The sequence below is a fragment of the Bos mutus genome, chromosome 17 (genome assembly GCF_027580195.1).
Source record: "Bos mutus isolate GX-2022 chromosome 17, NWIPB_WYAK_1.1, whole genome shotgun sequence".
In the NCBI taxonomy this organism is placed as follows: Eukaryota; Metazoa; Chordata; class Mammalia; order Artiodactyla; family Bovidae; genus Bos; species Bos mutus.
In genome coordinates this window covers 55,519,606-55,538,584 of record NC_091633.1, presented here as the reverse complement: position 1 = coordinate 55,538,584, position 18,979 = coordinate 55,519,606, and the positions used below count along the sequence as shown (strand labels likewise).

Genomic DNA, 18,979 nt, shown 5'->3' with positions numbered 1-18,979 from the left:
TGGGCACAAAGACCCTGCCTGCGATCCAGAATTAGTTTGAAACACTGCAGAAAGGGTGCCCCGCCTCTCTGAGCCTCATCATTCAATCCCCTCGAGCCTGCTCCCCTCTTGGTAAGAAATGATTCAAGGGTCTCTTCAGAGATCACCAAATCAGCTAGTTCAGATTCTTCACACTTGTACTTATTTTTTATTATTTTTTAAAATTGAAGTAGAATTGACATACACAATGTTAGTTTCAGGCTGGTTCTCCTCACTTTTAAACCCAGGCCCCTTAAGACAAATGTAGGACACAAACCTCATGCCTTTCCTTATTCATGTACTGGGGCTTCCCAGGTGGTCCTAGTGGTAAAGAACCCGCCTGCCAGTGCAGGAGAGGTAAGAGACGTAGGTTCGATCCTTGAGTCGGGAAGATCCCCTGGAGGAAGGACATGGAAACCCACTCTAGTATTCTTGCCTGGAGAATCCCATGGACAGAGGAGGCTGGCCGGCTACAGTCTGTCTGGCTACACAGATTCAGACATGACCGAAGCAACTTAGCACATAGCACATTCTTGCTTTCAAGTGAGAAATGATTTTGTGCAATTTTATTTTAGTTTGCAGTGGCAGAGCGATAATTTTTTTCATTTCCCAAATAAAAAGTTATAGAATTAAATGTACTCTTGATACGTGATTCTAGTAAACAGTTCCTCAGCCTCCCCTTCAGCAATGCAGTGCTATTTAAAGTGCCTGTTTTGCAACCTTTTTGTTTCAGCTGCCTTGAGCTAAAGAATAGAAATTGAGATTAAGCATTTAGAAAGCTAGAGCCATTTGTCTGTTATATTATGAAAAAATCGGAGGTTTTTATTTTCTTTGTCTCTTTTTATATTCTGTAGCTATATTTTAGTATTTCGTGGGCTCTGTACTTTACAAAAGTCTCAGTCTGCAACATACTGGATACCAGAAACAAACTGATTCTTACCAGGAATAAAGTACTGTCCTAACTGACAGAATCAGCAATGTATTTCCTCCATTAGCAGAATTCTCATTAATTGATCTTTCCACAAATGGTCACAAGGTCGTGTGTGTGTGTGTGTGTGTGTGTGTGTGTGTGTGTGGATGGGCTCCCTTCCCTCTAGTAACTTGTCCTGCTGCCGTGCTCAGTCGTGTCTGACTGTTTACGACCATATGGACTGTAGTTTGCCAGGCTCTGTGTCTATGGAATTTTCCAGGAAGAACACTGAAGTGGGTTGCTATTTCTTCTTGTGGTGGATCTTCCCAACCCAGGGATTCAGCCTGCAGTTTCTGTGTCTCCTGCGTTGGCAGGCAGATTCTTTACCTCCTGAGTCACCTGGGAAGCCCCTGACTTGCTGATTTCACTGCAGTTGTGATATACACCTGGCTGGACTTGTGTCCTGAAAGGCAGCAGTGTAGGTGAGATGGGAGAGTCATAAGTGGCCTGTTTCTACCAGTAATCATGGCTTGAACCATGTTGAGAAACCGTTTTCTACCTAAATATGCTAGAGGAGTTGGAAAATAAGCAACATTTATGAAAACAGAACACTCCTAGACTGTTCTGAGCTGAAAGTAGAATCCCAGCTTTGGACTGGCCTCTGCCTTTGAGCCAGCGGTACTTATGTCTGAGAAAGGCTGTTAGAGTCTTTGAGGTTATTGACACTGAGAAACACATTGTCTCCATCTCCAGCCGCAGCCACATCACCCCGCTAAACCTCCAGGACCCTTACCTCTTTCGTCAGAGACAGCCACCGCCTGGATTTCTCTCTCACACCCACTGTGACTGGCCTGCCATAGTCCGGGTGGGCCATCACACTGGGGGCATTACAAGCTGAGGTGCAGGTATAGGTAGGGAGCCAACTCTCACCTGGCAATTCCAGCCTTTCCCTTCGAGGCTGTCTACACATGCCAGTTCCTTCATCTCTCTTCTGGTCTCCTGGCCTGTATGGTAGTGCAAACAGAGTGTTTACCAGCCTATGTGGCGGATGCAACAGTTGAAATTGACTAAATCCTTGAGTTTTCTTATGTTTTTTTGGCAACAACTGCTAATCTCTGGACTACTTGCCAAAAGTAGGAGAATGGAAAGACAATGCTTTCCCTAAATAGTAATAGCTCTAGTCTCGATCCACCTTCATTCCAGATCATTGTCAATATTCATTAAAAAGTGACAGATTACTTCCAGAGATTAGAGAAGTTAATTTCCCATGATGAATTTCAGTTTCAGATCTGAGTTCGGACTGTATCACCCCCCTCACTCTCTGAGATGGGATTTTCTAGCCTTTTTCTCAAGTCTTGGTCCCCTTTTCTTGTCTGATTCATAGGCAAATTTAATTATTTATAGCCAGTTTACTAGAACTTGTTATATTGGGGCCTGTGGGACAGAGATGAATAAACTCTGGAAATAATTCTTGGTTTCTCCCAGTGTCCATCAGGTTGAAAACTTTGTGGCCCATTTTGTAAATATTCAGCATGATGTGGGGGACATTATTCCAGGCTTTGGGAATTCCAGGATAAATAAGGCCGTGCCTACCTCAAGGAACTGACAGCCCAGAGAGAAGAAACCACTTTTTTCCCTGGTAGGAAGCAGTGTAACAGTTGCCTTAGTAATGTGAAGTGCAAAGTGGTCAGCAGATCACAGACAAGGGAATAGTTAATTGTTAGGAGATTTGGGAGTGTTGAGAGGATGGGGAGAGTGTGTGAAAAGAGTAAAACAAATGCTTTAGGTGACTTGACCTGGCTATTGAGGGAAATAGACATTTTCCAGAAAGAAAAAAAAGGCATTCCAATCAAGTAAAACAACTTGGGCAAAGCCTCGAAGGCTTTAGAAACAAACAAGCAAACGAGATTTATTCAGAGACGTGTAAAAATTATGATGTGGCTGGTGTTGATATATGTATCTATCAGCAACTGCTTCTAGATATTGTTTAAAAACGTGTGTGTGTGTGTGTGTGTGTGTGTGTGTGTGCAAGTCTCTGAGTTGTGACCAGGCTCCTCCATCCATGAGATTCCCCAGGCAAGAATACTGGAGTAGGTAGCCATTTCCTTCTCCAGGGTATCTTCCCAACCCAGGGATGGAACTGGGGTCTCCTGCATTGCAGGCAGATTCTTTACCATCTGAGCCACCAGGGAAGCCCTGTTATCGGTTAAGAGCTTTCTGCCTATTATCACAGTCCACCTAAGTGCTAAGACATACATGCTAGGTACCAGTAACATAGAGGCAGCAGCAGGAGGACAGATGGGAGCCTGTGACCTGTAGAAACCTTACATGGGAAGGAAAAAGAGGGCCTTGCAAATACTGATCTCAAGGTCTTGCATTTATATAGAACAAATACAGAGATGTAAATCCAAATGTAACAGAAAAGTAAATCCAAGTATATTGCCTCTCTGGCTTTAAAAATATCTGAGTGTATTTGCTGAAGTGAATTGAAATCCAGTGTATATATGAGTGGAAGACTCTAAATAATAAACTCTGAATTTCTGACCTAGAAATTTCAGCAAATGTCAGCACAGTAGGAAAGGTAAGTAACTCAGAATAGGGAACTGGAATGACCAATAAACAGGGAAGAAACTTATTAATCATCAGAAAATGCAAATTTCAAGAACAGATACTGTTTCTCACCCTTGAGATGGTTGAAAAATTTTTTTTAATTTCATAATACTGTTGGAGATATTAAGGATACACAGATATTCTCTTCCTTCCGTGGTATAATGTAAATTTCCTGGTGTGAGTGTAAATTGACACAATCACTTTGGAAAGCAGTTTTGTAATAACTAATAAGGTTTCAACACACATGTAGCCTATGACCCAACAATTTCATTTTAAAGAAAGTGCTTACATACTTAAGGATCATGTACAGAGAATGACTGCAGTGCCCATCACAGCAAAAGAAAAAATATAGAGATAAACCCAAATGTTCTTTATTAGGAAAATGGGTAAGTTACAGTATATTTAAACAGCAGACTATTATCAGATCAGATCAGATCAGATCAGTCGCTCAGTCGTGTCCGAATCTTTGCGACCCCATGAATCGCAGCACGCCAGGCCTCCCTGTCCATCACCAACTCCCGGAGTTCATTCAGACTCATGTCCATCGAGTCAGTGATGCCATCCAGCCATCTCATCCTCTGTCGTCCCCTTCTCCTCCTGCCCCCAATCCCTCCCAACATTCGAGTCTTTTCCAATGAGTCAACTCTTCGCATGAGGTAGCCAAAGTACTGGAGTTTCAGCTTTAGCATCATTCCTTCCAAAGAAATCCCAGAGCTGACCTCCTTCAGAATGGACTGGTTGGATCTCCTTGCAGTCGAAGGGACTCTCAAGAGTCTTCTCCAACACCACAGTTCAAAAGCATCAATTCTTGGGCACTCAGCCTTCTTCACAGTCCAACTCTCACATCCATACATGACCACAGGAAAAACCATAGCCTTGACTAGACGGACCTTTGTTGGCAAAGTAATGTCTCTGCTTTTGAATATGCTATCTAGGATGGTCATAACTTTTCTTCCAAGGAGTAAGCGTCTTTTAATTTCATGGCTGCAATCACCATCTGCAGTGATTTTGGAGCCCAGAAAAATAAAGTCTGACACTGTTTCCACTGTTTCCCCATCTAGTTCCCATGAAGTGATGGGACCGGATGCCATGATCTTCGTTTTCTGAATGTTGAGCTTTAAGCCAACTTTTTCACTCTCCACTTTCACTTGCATCAAGAGGCTTTTGAGTTCCTCTTCACTTTCTGCCATAAGGGTGGTGTCATCTGCATATCTGAGGTTATTGATATTTCTCCCGGCAATCTTGATTCCAGCTTGTGTTTCTTCCAGTCCAGCGTTTCTCATGATGTACTCTGCATATAAGTTAAATAAGCCAGGTGACAATATACAGCCTTGATGAACTCCTTTTCCTATTTGGAACCAGTCTGTTGTTCCATGTTCAGTTCTAACTGTTGCTTCCTGACCTGCATACAGATTTCTCAAGAGGCAGATCAGGTGGTCTGGTATTCCCCCATCTCTTTCAGAATTTTCCACAGTATATTGTGATCCACACAGTCAAAGGCTTTGGCATAGTCAATAAAGCAGAAATAGATGTTTTTCTGGAACTCTCTTGCTTTTTCCATGATTCAGCGGATGTTGGCAATTTGATCTCTGTTCCTCTGCCTTTTCTAAAACCAGCTTGAACATCAGGAAGTTCACGGTTCACATATTGCTGAAGCCTGGCTTGGAGAATTTTGAGCATTACTTTCCTAGCGTGTGAGATGAGTGCAATTGTGTGGTAGTTTGAGCATTCTTTGGCATTGCCTTTCTTTGGGATTGGAATGAAAATTGACCTTTTCCAGTCCTGTGGCCACTGCTGAGTTTCCCAAATTCGCTGGCATATTGAGTGCAGCACTTTCACAGCATCATCTTTCAGACTATTATACAATATTCAAAATGAATAAATCAGATTTATAAGAATAACCTGGGTAATTTTTACAAACATATCATTGGGTAAAAAAAAGATTGCAGAAAAATATCAACTCTGTTATTAATGTAAAATTTTAAATATACATCAGTGCTAAATTATTGATAGATTCATGTGTGTACGTGGGGCCAATAAAAGTATAAGGCCGTGGATGGGAAGAGTAAAAATACTGGAGGGGTTCGGGTGCCCCCTCGGCGGTTGGAAGGGAAGTACTGGAGGGTGGTGAATGGGGAGGAAAATAGGATTGAAGGGAACACAAAGAGGGGAGCTTTGCTGGGTGTGTGATGTTTTCTTAAAAAAAAAAAACCAGGGACTTCCCTAAAGGTCAGGTGTTAGGACTTCATCTTCCAATGCAAGGGCTTTGACTCCTGGTGGGGGAGCTGAGATCCCACATGCCTCCAGGCAAAAACAAACAAATAAACCAGCAAAGCATAAAGCAGGCAATATTGTAAAAAATTCAATAAACACTTTAAGAAAGGTCGACATCAAAAAAATCTTAAGCAGATAAGACCGGTTGTTAACATCGGAGTGATGGGATATGTATTTTGTAATTTTCAGGGTTTTTCTGTCGTTTTGAAATATTTCATGAAACAATGGTGCTCAGTACATACCGGGTACTCTTTTGAGTGGATACTGTTCGTATTTTTGACTGTGCTGAGTGGGCTGCGGGATCTTAGTTTCCCGACCAGGGATTGAAGCCGGGGCAACCACAGTGAAAGCACTGAGTCCTAGCCACTGGACCGCCAGGGAACTCCCTAGCAGGTGCTATTGTAGCTTCCGTATCAGCAGACAGCCCATTCCCCAGACTGCTCCAGCAGGGTGTTTGTAGGGCTCTATCTTTGACAGGCCAGAAGGCTGAGGGAATGAATAGAGGGAGGCCGAGAGAGCTGTAGGACCTTGTCCACTTTGATATTAAATTATCCCGGGTCATCAGTAGATGGATTGATTGTTGCCACGGGCACATCTGTGGGTGTTGCACCCTCCCCTGACACATCCCTTCCTCTGAGGGTGAGGGGCTGCCCAGGAGTGGAAATGCCTCTTGTCTGCATTGCATAGTGCACACAGCGGGGGGAGGCCTAAAGTTTTGCAGCGTGTTTTCTGAATCTCCTTGAAAACAGCACTTTAATGTTATAAGGTGCCCCCAAGCTAATGTAATAGGTAGATGCAGAGAAGAGTTATTCTGAGGGCCATAATTTGACTTAGTTATCTCAGGCGATCAAAGATTGTTTAACACCAGAAATAGCTGAGTAGAACAGCTGCTAAAACAGTGCTTTGTGTGGGAAATGATGAAAGGTTCAGTATTTTGACAGCCATTTCAGAGGGATGAGTAATAAGACTTCTAAGAAAATCCTGATTACTGCTTTTGCGGGGGAATACTCTAGACTAGATTTCAGATTTCCCATTATCTAGCGTTCTGTGTGGACACAGAGTGCAGAAGGAGTGTTTTCTCTTTTCCAGAGTCTTGACTCCTTGTCTCAGTACAATGTACGCAGCACGGTAAATATTTATGATTTAGTCTTCTAAAAATACATAACTTGTCCTTTGATCAGACATGTGTTTAGGTCTTACAGTGCTCCAAGCAACGTTCGGGGTCTAGGGGCCCAAAGCGATCCATCAGACCTTGTTGTCATGGAGCTCCCAGCCTGGAAAGAGGAGAAGAAATGGAACAAGGCAAAATGTGCACTGATTTTAAATAAATGCAATAGGTATTACAGGAGCAGAACTCAGAGGGAGATCAGGGTTAGAAAGAGGTGGCGTGAGAGAATTAGGAGTTTGTCATTTGGGGTGGTGGGAGGTGGGCGTTGATGGACAAGCACACTATCCCAAGTGGAGGGAAAATCCTGGTCTGTGTTACCAAGTGAATGGATATTTTTAAATTTTTTATTTCTTTTTTTTCTTTTTAATAATTTTATTTATTTATTTTTGGCTATGCTAGGTCTTCATTGCTTCATGGACTTTTCTCTAGTTGTGGCAAGCAAGGGCCAGTAGATATGGATGTGCCTGTTAAGTGAAAGTTAGTCAGTAAGTCGTGTCTACTCTTACTCTTGTGATCTCATGGACTGTAGCCTGCCAGGCTCTTCTGTCCATGGGATTCTCCAGGCAAAAATACTGGAGTGGGTTGCCATGCTCTCCTCCAGGGGATCTTCCTGACCCAGGGATTGAACCTGGGTCTGTTGCGTTGCAGGCAGGTTCTTTGCCATCTGAGCCACCAGGGAAAGACGATGTGCCTATTAGTGTTCATCTAAATCTTCATGGAATTGGTGGTGCCAGTTGTGAATGCACATACACGGTTGGTGAGCTGGCATCTAATCAGAAGCCCTCACTCCACTGGCATCCTCTTGAAGGCCACTGAATTTTCTTTCCCTCTGAGTGATACCAGAGGGTTTTTAATTAGAATAGTGGGTGGTATAGATGATTTGTAGTTACGGACATTTGTGGTCAAGACATGTGGATGGGATTGGACCTTTTCAGAGGTCTTCTCTCTTTGGTGTCACAGAGTATAGAAAACTAGTGAGGCATTAAGGATGAGGGAACTGAGGTTTGGAGGGGCTGGGTCTGGGAGGTGGCCCAGCCAGGACTGAAGAGCTCCAGAACCCAGACTTCCTCTGTGGACTGCTCTGCATGCCCTTGGAAGAATGTTTATCTACCGTGACGCTCTCTTAGAGGCTCGTTAAACCACAGAGGATGGGCTTCCCTACTGGCTCAGACGTAAAGAATCTGCCTATAACTCAGGAGATGCAGGTTTGATCCCTGGGTCAAGAACATCCTGTGGTCAAAAAGGGAATGGCAACTCACTCCAGTGTTCTTGCCTGGAGAATCCCATGGACAGAGGAGCCTGGTGGGCTACAGTCCGTGGAGTCGAAGACTCAGACATGACTGAGTGACTAATACACACACAAACCAGAGAGGCTCATCCTTGACTGTGAAGCCTGTGTGCCTTAGAAACAACGGATGTGTCACTTCCAGTATCTTGATTCTAGAAAAGGAAAAGTATCACCAATGCTTGCCTATTATGACTGATGGACTTGTATTTCTGGATCACATGTGTTTCTAGTTAACATAGAGAGCAATCCAGTTTAGCTGGCACTCTTTGCTTTTCCTATTAATACACCCTCCCATCTGCAGATAATTGAAGAGTAATTAGAAGTCTGCAGTAAATTCTAGTCACAGTAGAGAACAAAAATGCACACGTGTGGTATTCTATGGAAAATGACTCCTCAGAAAACTCTGCAGACCCTAAAGACTTGATTTTTGATGTATTTCATACAAGCCAGAGCAAACACATGAATTCATTTACCCTTTAGTGAAAGTGTGGGCTTCCCTGTGGCTCAGACGGTAAGGAGTCTGCCTGCAATGCGGGAAACCCAAGTTTGATCCCTGGGTTGGGAAGATTCCCCTGGAGAAGAAAATGGCAACCCACTCCAATATTCTTGCCTGGAAAATCCCATGGACAGAGGAGCCTGGCAGGCTACAGTCCGCAGGGTCGCAAAGCGTCGGACACAACTGAGCAACTTCGCTTTTACTTTCTTAGTGAAAGTATGTTGCTCCTGGTGTATGCAGATCAGCTAGTGATCATTGTGGTTCGCAGTGAACCTAGGTGGACTCCTGGCTGTGGACAAAGACCGAAAGGACAGCTGTGGGGCTTCCCCGTGTAAACCTCCCCAAGGTTTCTTGCTTAATACCTGGAGTTCGGGAAGGCAAGGGCTATTACGGCCACTTTACTAATGAGGGGGTGAAAGCCACCAGAAACTCAATGGCCTGTCCATGTGCCCCAGACCAGGAGGGAGCTCTTCTGAACACTAGGTCACTTCACCCCAGGCTGGCAGAGCAGAAGGAAGCGATGTCAATAGCATCATGCATATTACGGTATTATTCAGGAGGGACAGAACCAAGCCTTAAGATGTTACTGGAAGACAACACATCAGGAGATACTGGCGGTGACAGTTTCATAAGAACCCGTGGTTCAGATTCAATAGAACTTCATGAGGGGTCTGCAGGCGGGGGGCAGGCACTGGGCTTGGTGCTTCCTGTATCCTAGTTATTTGCAACTGTGGCAGGACAAGGAAGGCTGGGGCCTTTTACTTTCCCCTCCCTGCCTCGACTAGGATCACTTCCACCTCCAAGTCGTTTTTAATCACCATGTGACGAATAGCAAAGGACTCTGCTATTGAGATGGGGGAAATGCTTGTTTCACAGCCCTGTTCACTCCTAAACGCAGCCCTAATATACTGCCTGGCCCTCACCCCGACTGGATTACACATGTCTTAGGGACTCTTGGAGAAGGCAATGGCACCCCACTCCAGTACTTTTGCCTGGAAAGTCCCATGGACGGAGGAGCCTGGTAGGCTGCAGTCCATGGGGTCGCTAAGAGTCGGACATGACTGAGCGACTTCACTTTCACTTTTCACTTTTATGCATTGGAGAAGGAAATGGCAACCCACTCCAGTGTTCTTGCCTGGAGAATCCCAGGGACGGGGGAGCCTGGTGGGCGGCCGTCTATGGGGTCGCACAGAGTCAGACACGACTGAAGCGACTTAGCAGCAGCAGCAGTAGCAGCAGGGACTCTTGCCTTATTCAGCTTCATGCCCACTGGGTCTGCTTTGCATCTGAAAGTGTGAAAGTGTTAGTTGCTTAGTTGTGTCTGACTCTTCGAGACCGCATGGACTGTGGCCCACCAGACTCCTTTGTTGATGGAATTCTCCAGGCAAGAATACTGGAGTAGGTTGCCATTCCCTTCTCCAGGGGATCTTCCCGACTCAAGGATCAAGCCCGGGTCTCCTGCATTGCAGACAGATTCTTTACTGTCTGAGCCATCAGGGAAGCCCTGCCTTGCATATAGTAGTGATTTAGTTTTTGCTGAGCTGAACTGTACCTTTTCAATACAAAAGAAAGGTGAGAAATATTATTATTATGAAAATAAGACGTGGGGCTGCCTAGCACATGGACTCAGATGTACATGACTGGTTCCTGTGGTTTTGTTAGGTTACTTAAATTAAGGATTTGTTTGTAGGATGAAGAAGGGGAGAAAATATTACACACTGTTTGTAATGATGGTAAAGCAGAGACCCCAGAATATCAGTGCTTCATACCTTACTTTTTAATTTGAAACAGGTATTTATTATCAATAACACCGTGTGCCAGGGACTGAGGTAGGAGCTTTGTTGGTTTTGTTTTGGAAACCAGCACTGTCTTTCAGCATATGCAGCGTCTCTTGCAGGTGGGTGGAACAAGTATTGTAGAGCCAGCAGCATCACACCCGAGAGGAAAGTTTTGTCCAGATGGGATGTGGTGGGAGAGGGTTTGTTGACAGGTCCACCAGAAGGGGCGTATCCACAGTGCTGCCTCTGGGAATTTGGAGGAGACCCTTCAACTTTTCTCCCCGCTTTGTGTCCTCAGGCCTCTTGGTGGGCACCCTCGATGTCGTGCTGGACTCCAGTGCCCGCGTCGCTCCTTACCGAATCCTGTACCAGACTCCAGATTCTTTGGTCTATTGGACCATCGCCTGTGGTAAGTGCAGTATTTGGAAATACGGGAAGTGTTATGATTGACAACTTTCTTTCAGAAGGGAAGGGACATTTCATTGTGAGATGCAATCTATGGGTCATTTAAGACAAGTTACTATAGCCGTTTCAGCAGATAAACCCTGAATCTCAGCAGTTGAACACAATAACGGTTTCTTTCTCAACCTGCTGAAGTCTTATGGGGGTCCAGTGGCCACCTCCATCTGTAGTAACACCCCGTAGAACACAAAACTTCCAAGATCAACTTCCAAGGAAAAAGCAGGAGGTGGAGGCACCCCTGTGTTCCACTTGCTTGGCCAAGAAGTGCCACCACCTTCACTCACACCCCATTGGCTAGATAGAATTAGTCAACATGGCCCCACAGGGAAGCTGGGAAATGACTAGGAACACGTGAAGTCCTGGGTAGACTAAGGAATACTTATCCTTCCTACCGAGTAGGGATTATTTACTTCTCCTGATGGTAATACGTAATAATGTACTGGGCTTAAGGACTTCCCTTGTGGCTCAGCTGGTAAAGAATCCGCCTGCAATGCAGGCGGCCTGGGTTCGATCCCTGGGTTGGGAAGATCCCGTGGAGAAGGGAATGGCAACCCACTCCAGTATTCTGGCCTGGAGAATTCCATGGGGTTGCAAAGAGTCGGACACAACTGAGCGACTTTCACTCACTGGGCTTAAAATAGTGGTAAACAGTCATGCTGTCATTAGGTCTCTCACAAGAACTGCTAGTCCAAAGTGGCTGAGGGTTTTTTTCTTTTTTTCTTTTTTTTTAGTTATTTGTTTTTTCAAGTAACCCTAGGAAGAGCAGGGGCACTGAACAGTTTTGTTTTGTTTTTGTTTTTTAATTTTTTGCCATGATTTTTAAAAAAATTAATGGATTTTCTTCTTTAGTTTTAGATTTATAGGAAAATTGAATAGACAGTTTGGAGCACTTCCATATATGCTCCATATATATAAGTTTCTCCTGCAGTTAACATCTTACTATGAAACATTTGTTCCAGTGGGTGAACCAGTGTTGCTACATTATTATTGAATAGAGTCCATACTTTATTTAGATTTCCTTAGTTTTTACCTGATGTCCTTTTTCTGTTCCAGGATCCCAGCCAGGGTACTATTTTCTGTTTAGTTGATATATCTCTTTAGTCTTCTCTTGGCTGTAGAAGTTATTCAGACTTGCCTTGTTTTTGATGACTCTGCCATTTTTTTAAGGATAATGGTCAGGTGTATTATAGAATTGTCCTTCTGTTGGAATTTATCTGATGTTCTCATGATTTTGCTGGGGTGATAGATTTTTGTGAGGAAGATCACAGAGATAAAGCGCTATTTTCATCACTTTATGTCAAGCAAGGGCACCTCCTATCAAGCTGATTTATGACTGATGATGTCCTTGATCACCTGGCTGGAGTAGTGTTTTTTTTGAGTTTTCCCACTGTCTTCTTCTCCTTCCCAAACTGTCCTCCTTAAAAGTAAGTCACCATGCACACTTACTGGTAGGGGGTTTTAATTTGTTCAATTATTTTTATCACTGTGAATGCATGACTATTTATTCCTTGTGTTATAATCCAGCACAACTATTTTGTTGCTCAATTCGGTCTAGCTTTGACCACTGGGAGCTCTTTCAGTTGACTTTATTCAGGTTTTAAATTGATCTCTGCTTGGTAGGAAGTGCCATGCTGGGATCTGAAGATATAAAGATAATTAGGTCCGGCCTCTGCTCTTGAGAATGCAAGGAAATAGTCACAGCCCAGTGTGAGCAAGTACCAAGCAGTGCCACTGGGCGGTGGGGCTGCCGACTAGAGACAGGAACCTTGGCTGGCCTTCTCCAAGGGTAGGGGGAGTTCTGTGGGGATGATTTCAGACTGCCGGTAGGCTCTGGTACCCTAGCAAAACACTCTCAAGGATTCAGCACCTGAAATTCTAACATTGTAGTTGTGTCCCTTTAAAGTTATTCCAGTTCAGATGCAAACAGGAGAAACAATGAAGTGACTTAGCATTTAAGCATTCCAGTGAATGAAGGAATGGCAGTGTGAGTCCGGGCAGGGAGAAAACCATCCAGGCAGGTGTGAGGGCTGGGAATTAGAGCAAGAGGAAAGCGATAAGGATAAAGGAAGAGAGAAGCTGGACCCTGACAGTGTCATCCCTCGTAAGATAGAGTTGTATTTCACACCACACAAGGGGCAACACCCAGATACGGTAGAAGGGAAAGTGCCTGGTGGGAGTTGGTTGGGAAAATGTCACTTTTAGTTGGCAAACAGTGTAGAATGGTATTAAAATAGACATTGGAGCCAGCAAGTGAAGAAAGAGAAAGGAAATCAGGCAGAACTGCCAGCACCCTGGATGGAAGGAGGCTTTGACACTCTCATCGTCCAGCGTTTGCATCACTTGTTCCAGACTTTCAAAAACCTATAGAGCCTGGAGGTTCTCAGAACCCTTAGGATTCCTGGCCTTCCCAGGTCAGTGCACGCATACGGGGCTGTGATGAGCTGGTTCCTATCTGTGACTTTTTTTTTTTCCTCCCCTGTTATCTGACATGACTATTCTTCACTCTGTTTCTGAGGTTTTGCCATTCTATGGAGCAAAGGCTCCAAGGAATGCTCCTATGGGGAAGAGCCCAGAGTTACGAAGACCAGTTATTCCAAGCCAGGGCTAAGGAACACAGGGCAATAAATGCTGATGTCATAATTTATACCTCAAGGAGATGATACCTGTCACACATGATCTCATTATAATACACCTGGAGCGGTTCTAGCTTTTGAATATATTGATTACCCAGAATTTCCCTGTAGAAGACGCCACAGAAGTGAGACTCCACAACCTCTGTTAAAGTTCATTCACCCACTAATTGTTCCTTCTTATCGATTTCTCTTTAAAACCCAAATGCCTGGCTCCCTTTCAGGAGATTTTAAGAGCTGAAGTTGCTAGTTTAAAAAGGTTCCTTTCAGTTTGTAATTTAAAAAAAAATTTTTTTTTTTCCTGTAAGCTATAAAGTTGATATTTGGTGGGACTGTCTGGCAAGAGCTTTTTAATATGCTCTTTTTTTTTTTTTGGTTGCACCTTGAGGCTTGTGAAATCTTAGTTTTCTAACCTGGGATCAAACCTGGGCGCTCTACAAGCTGGGCCCTCCACAGTGTAGTGTGGAGTCCTAACCACTAATTTGCTCTGATCTTATGAATCGTTGCTGTAAGAGAAGGTTCAACAGAAGATTGTCTAACTCACTGCCCTGTAGAATCCATAGGATTGCAAACCTCTGTTTTTATGCCACGTGCCTTGTGAAACTGATTTGTGTAAAGTGAACTAAGGGCACGTCTACAATCAATGTCTTCCACTTTCTGTAGGAGAGTAGCTGTCTTAATGGTAAATTCTACTCGTGTGACGGTCTTAGGTTTGAGCTGCATGGAGCCAGGCAGGACCTAGTTTCAGACCTCATATGACTTACTCCAGTATAACGCTCACTCAGTCATTGACAGTGTGAACAGAAAGAAGAGGGGAGCAAAAAACAGGAGTTATTTGTTGAAACGTTGTTTTCAGATGCTTCTTTTTACTGTGTTCTATCATCTGTATGCAGATTGACTTGAAGAAATTGCTTTATTATGTTTCTTTGGCACTGATACCTTTCATTGGGAAGGGGAGCCAAAAACTGCCTAAATAATGACTTTTTCTTTTCACTGCCACTTCACAAAGTGAAGCCGCTGTTGCTTTTGGTGGATATTCCATTGTGCCATCGATTCCAGCCTGCTAACTTGCATTTTGTTCTGTGGTTTGTGTAGTCACGTCGTTTTTGCTATTTATTTTTCTTTTTAAATTGTTTACTTTATTATTATTTTTTTTTTTTACTGCAACATGCAGCTTGCTGTATTTTAATTCCCTGACCAGGGATTGAACCCAGGGCCCTGGCGATGAAAGCTCAAGTCCTAACCACTGACCACCAGGGAATTCCCTGCCATTTCCAAGAACACAAAGGAAGTAGTGCCTTAGGAGTTGGTCCAGAGTACTTTATTGAGCTGGTTATACTCTGACAGTCCTGCCCGTTTCCCACCAGTGAGTGCGTATTTTACACTTGTGTTCTCACTGGGGCACTAAACAGCTTCAGATGTTCCCCCAGCAGCTGGTGTCTTGGCCTTGGTACCCCAGAGGCAGGAGAGAGCTCACTCCTTTGCCCTCCTCAAACTTCAAGGGTCTTAAGCAGAAGGCAACCCATTTGGCTGTCCCCACAAGAACAACTAAGGGCTTCCCAGATGGTGCAGTTGCAAAGAATCGGGAAACACAAGAGACCTGGGTTTGATCCTGGGGTTAGGAAGATCCCTTGGAAAAGGAAACAGCAACCCAGTCCAGTATTCTTGCCTGGAAAATTCCATGGACAGAGGAGCCTGGTGGGCTACAGTCCATGGGGTCACAAAGAGTCAGACACGACTGAGCATGTATACACACGATCAGAACTGGGAGGTTCAAACAGTAAGAAACGTTATACAGCCTCATAAGAATATTCTGCTGTGCTGTTTAGTTGCTAAGTCGTGTCTGACTCTTCAGCCCCATGGACTATAGCCCACCAGGCTCCTCTGTCCATGGGATTATCCTGGCAAGAATACTGGAGTGGTTGCCATTCCCTTCTCTAAGGGATCTAACCCGAGTCTCCTGTGTCTCCCGTGTTACCACTGCGCCTCCTGGGATGCTCTCCAAGAGAATATGGACATATAGAATTGCAGATAATTCCAAGACCCTGGGACACAAGAGTTACAATTAGAGAGACAGTTCTCTGTGGGTACATCTGACCTTCCAACAGGACTAATAAAGGAAATGGGGTGGAGGTTGTGTTCTTGATGGCACCTCACAGATAACACAGCCCTGAATGGTGCCTTGATTCCCCTGCCCATTGATTTAGTTTCCCTTTTCTTTACCATCTTAGAATCTCATCTGGGCCCATGTAGGCATTCATTTTCAGAACGGAAAGATAGAGTAGCCACGGCCTTGTCCAGGGCTCTGATCGTGACAGGGAACAGAGGCAAAATAAAGTGCCCAAGTTCACATGGCTAGTTACAGCCAGTTAGTGCAGAGCCGAGGTCAAGTTCTCAGCCCCCTCCACTCCCAGCCCAGGCCTTTTTAAATGCTACCATGCTGGCTTTTATGATTGAACATTCTTTTAGTCAGCAGCTACTGAGACCTGGAGTTTAATGAAAGGGTGCTAATTGGTTCTGCTTCTCCTTCTTCTCTACACTAGATAGCGAAATGCTGGGTCATTTAGTCGCCTTTCACGTGACATATACGTAATGTGGACGTTGGCCATTATCCGTGTTTCCTTGGTCTGTGTACCTCAGGAACTATTCTTGTATCCTTGGGAATATAGCAGCTTAAATAAAATAACTTACTTTTTAATGTATAAGCAGTACATGATTATTTCAGGAAATTAGAAAATATAAGCTAAGAAAATAAAATATTGAAAAACAGTACTGCTGCTGCTAAGTCGCTTCAGTCGTGTCCGACTGTGCGACCCCATAGACGGCAGCCCACCAGGCTCCCCCGTCCCTGGGATTCTCCAGGCAAGAACACTGGAGTGGGTTGCCAATTCCTTCTCCAGTGCATGAAAGTGAAAAGTGAAAGTGAAGTCGCTCAGTCAGCCAACTCAGGCTCCCCGTCCCTGGGATTCTCCAGGCAAGAATACTGGAGTGGGTTGCCATTTCCTTCTCCAATGCATGCATGCATGCTAAGGTGTTTCAGTCGTGTCTGACTCTTAGCGACCCCATGGACAGCAGCCCACCAGGCTCCTCTGTCCACGGGATTCTCCAGGCAAGAATACTGGAGTGGGTTGCCATTGCCTTCTCCATATACATGTATACATATGTGTATGTATATACATATGTGTGTCTGATATACATATATGGATAGTCTTTCTATGTCAAGAAAATATATGTCTATCATGTCAATTTTAACAAGTAGATAATATTTTATTGTGCATATAATGTAATTTACCTAGCTGATGTGCTGTTTTTTGGAAATCTAGGTTTTTTTTCCCTAATGATAACTGCATTTTGAAAAATCTTAGTATCCTCTAAACCAAATATTTCCACATTCCTTTAATTATCACCTTAGAATAAATTTGTAGAAGTAGATATGCTGAATCAAAGAAGACTTTTAGTGTCATTAGCCTGGTTGCCCTCCAGAAAGATAGCCATTTACATTCTGTCCATCAAGGTAAGGGAGGACCTTGGCATTTAAGTAAAATAAGCAAAATAATGACTGCTGCTGCTGCTGCTAAGTCGCTTCAGTCGTATCCGATTCTGTGCATATCGGCCAGACTCCCCCGTCTCTGGGATTCTCCAGGCAAGAACACTGGAGTGGGTTGCCATTTCCTTCTCCAATGCATGAAAGTGAAAAGTGAAAGTGAAGTCGCTCAGTCGTGTCTGACTCTTTGAGACCCCATGGACTGCAGCCCACCGGGCTCCTCCATCCATGGGATTTTCCAGGCAAAAGTACTAGAGTGGGGTGCCATCACCTTTTCCTAAAATAATGACATCAACCACTAATTCTTACTGCCCAGGTTGAATGAGTTACCTGAGCCTCTCTCTTCTCAAGTGATTATAAAGCTATGAGCACACTGTTATGACCTGTAAGAGACTGTAAGCAGAGTTATGTAAGAAGCTTATAATAGTTAGACAAGGATTGCGAGGCTTGCTTTACTTCAATCATACGTACACTCTGCAGTCTAAACATAATGGTGTCAGGGCCAGAGAGATTTGTGCTGAATGTTCGCTAGTCAGGCACCAGTTCAGCAGCTGGTTTTTAGTGCTCTGACATCAGAAATGAGAAGTATCTTCAACATCAGTATATCTCCTACATCACATTTCAAGATGAGATCTTTGTGTTTTCTTGCTTATGATGGTAATAGCAAAAGTAGCTAGTTAGTGCTTTGTATTGATGTATTCTAGACCTGTGCTGAGCACTTTACACGTGTTATTGTCCTTAATCTCCAGCACAAGCTTCTATGGTAGGTGTTGTTACCTCCATGTTACAGATGAGGGATCTGAAGCACAGAAAGGTTAAGTAACTTCTATGGTCACAGAACTTCTGTTTGGTGTGGAGGGGTTGAAACCAGGTGTACTTTTTTGACATCAAAGCCTGTGGTCTGAGCTATTATGTAATATTGTCTCACTGATAATCAGGCTGTATATTACTCCAGATACTCTAACCTCTAGGGATATTTAACCTCACTTCTAAAATATGTCAGTAGGTGGAACTGTAGCAATGAAGAGCAAGCATTTGGGGGCAGAAAAATCTGAATTTGATTTTATAGGATGTGGAAGCCTCAGCGTCCTCATCTGTGAAAGGAGGGTAATTGGAACCACTTGTAGGAGTGCTGTGAGATTACATGTCTGTGGTGAAATCGTGGCACCTGGTCTTGGTAAATAGGCACAGATAAGTAATAGAAAACACATCATTATCACTGCTTAACTTGTTTAAAATTTTAGCTTTAATTGGATGTGGATTTTTAAGTTTTTATTTAATGTTGGAATATAGTCAATTAACAATGTGGTGATAGTTCAGGTGAACAGCAGAGGGACTCAGCCGTACATATACATGGATTTCTTCTCCTCCAAACTCCCCTCCCATTCAGGTGCCAGGTAACATTGAGCAGAGTTCCCTGCGCTATACACTAGGTTCTTGTTGGTTATCCATTTTCAATATAGCAGTGTATACATATTGGTGGATGTGGATTTTTAAACCATAAATTTCCCTTTTGTTTCCAAAACTGTTCAAATCAGTGCATTATTTTGGGGTTGTATCTCTTGTCCTCTCCAGAGGCAAGTTTGTCCTTTTTCTGGGGGTAGGTAGTACAGTGGTGGCTTTGTAAATCCAACAGACAGCAAGTGACACTCAGGCATATTGGGTATTATCCTTTATTTTGTATTTAAATTACAACATTATCATCTTTGGGGCTAAAGGTTGCGTGTGTCTGAGGCCATAAAATAGATGCTTCCCTTTCATCTTTATTTAAGTAGCTTCAAGCACAATTCTTTTGAGAACT

The 18,979-nt window shown here is 43.8% G+C and overlaps 1 protein-coding gene across 2 annotated transcripts in view; it reads left to right on the top strand.

Annotated features, from left to right (window-relative positions):
* Positions 1-18,979, top strand: part of TBC1D9 (TBC1 domain family member 9) — a 129,599-nt gene that overhangs the window by 48,380 nt on the left and 62,240 nt on the right. For both annotated transcript variants that reach the window (XM_070386568.1, XM_070386569.1), the window contains exon 2: positions 10,841-10,951. In XM_070386568.1, coding sequence (XP_070242669.1) covers positions 10,841-10,951 — 111 coding nt within the window. The remainder of the gene's footprint in view (positions 1-10,840; positions 10,952-18,979) is intronic.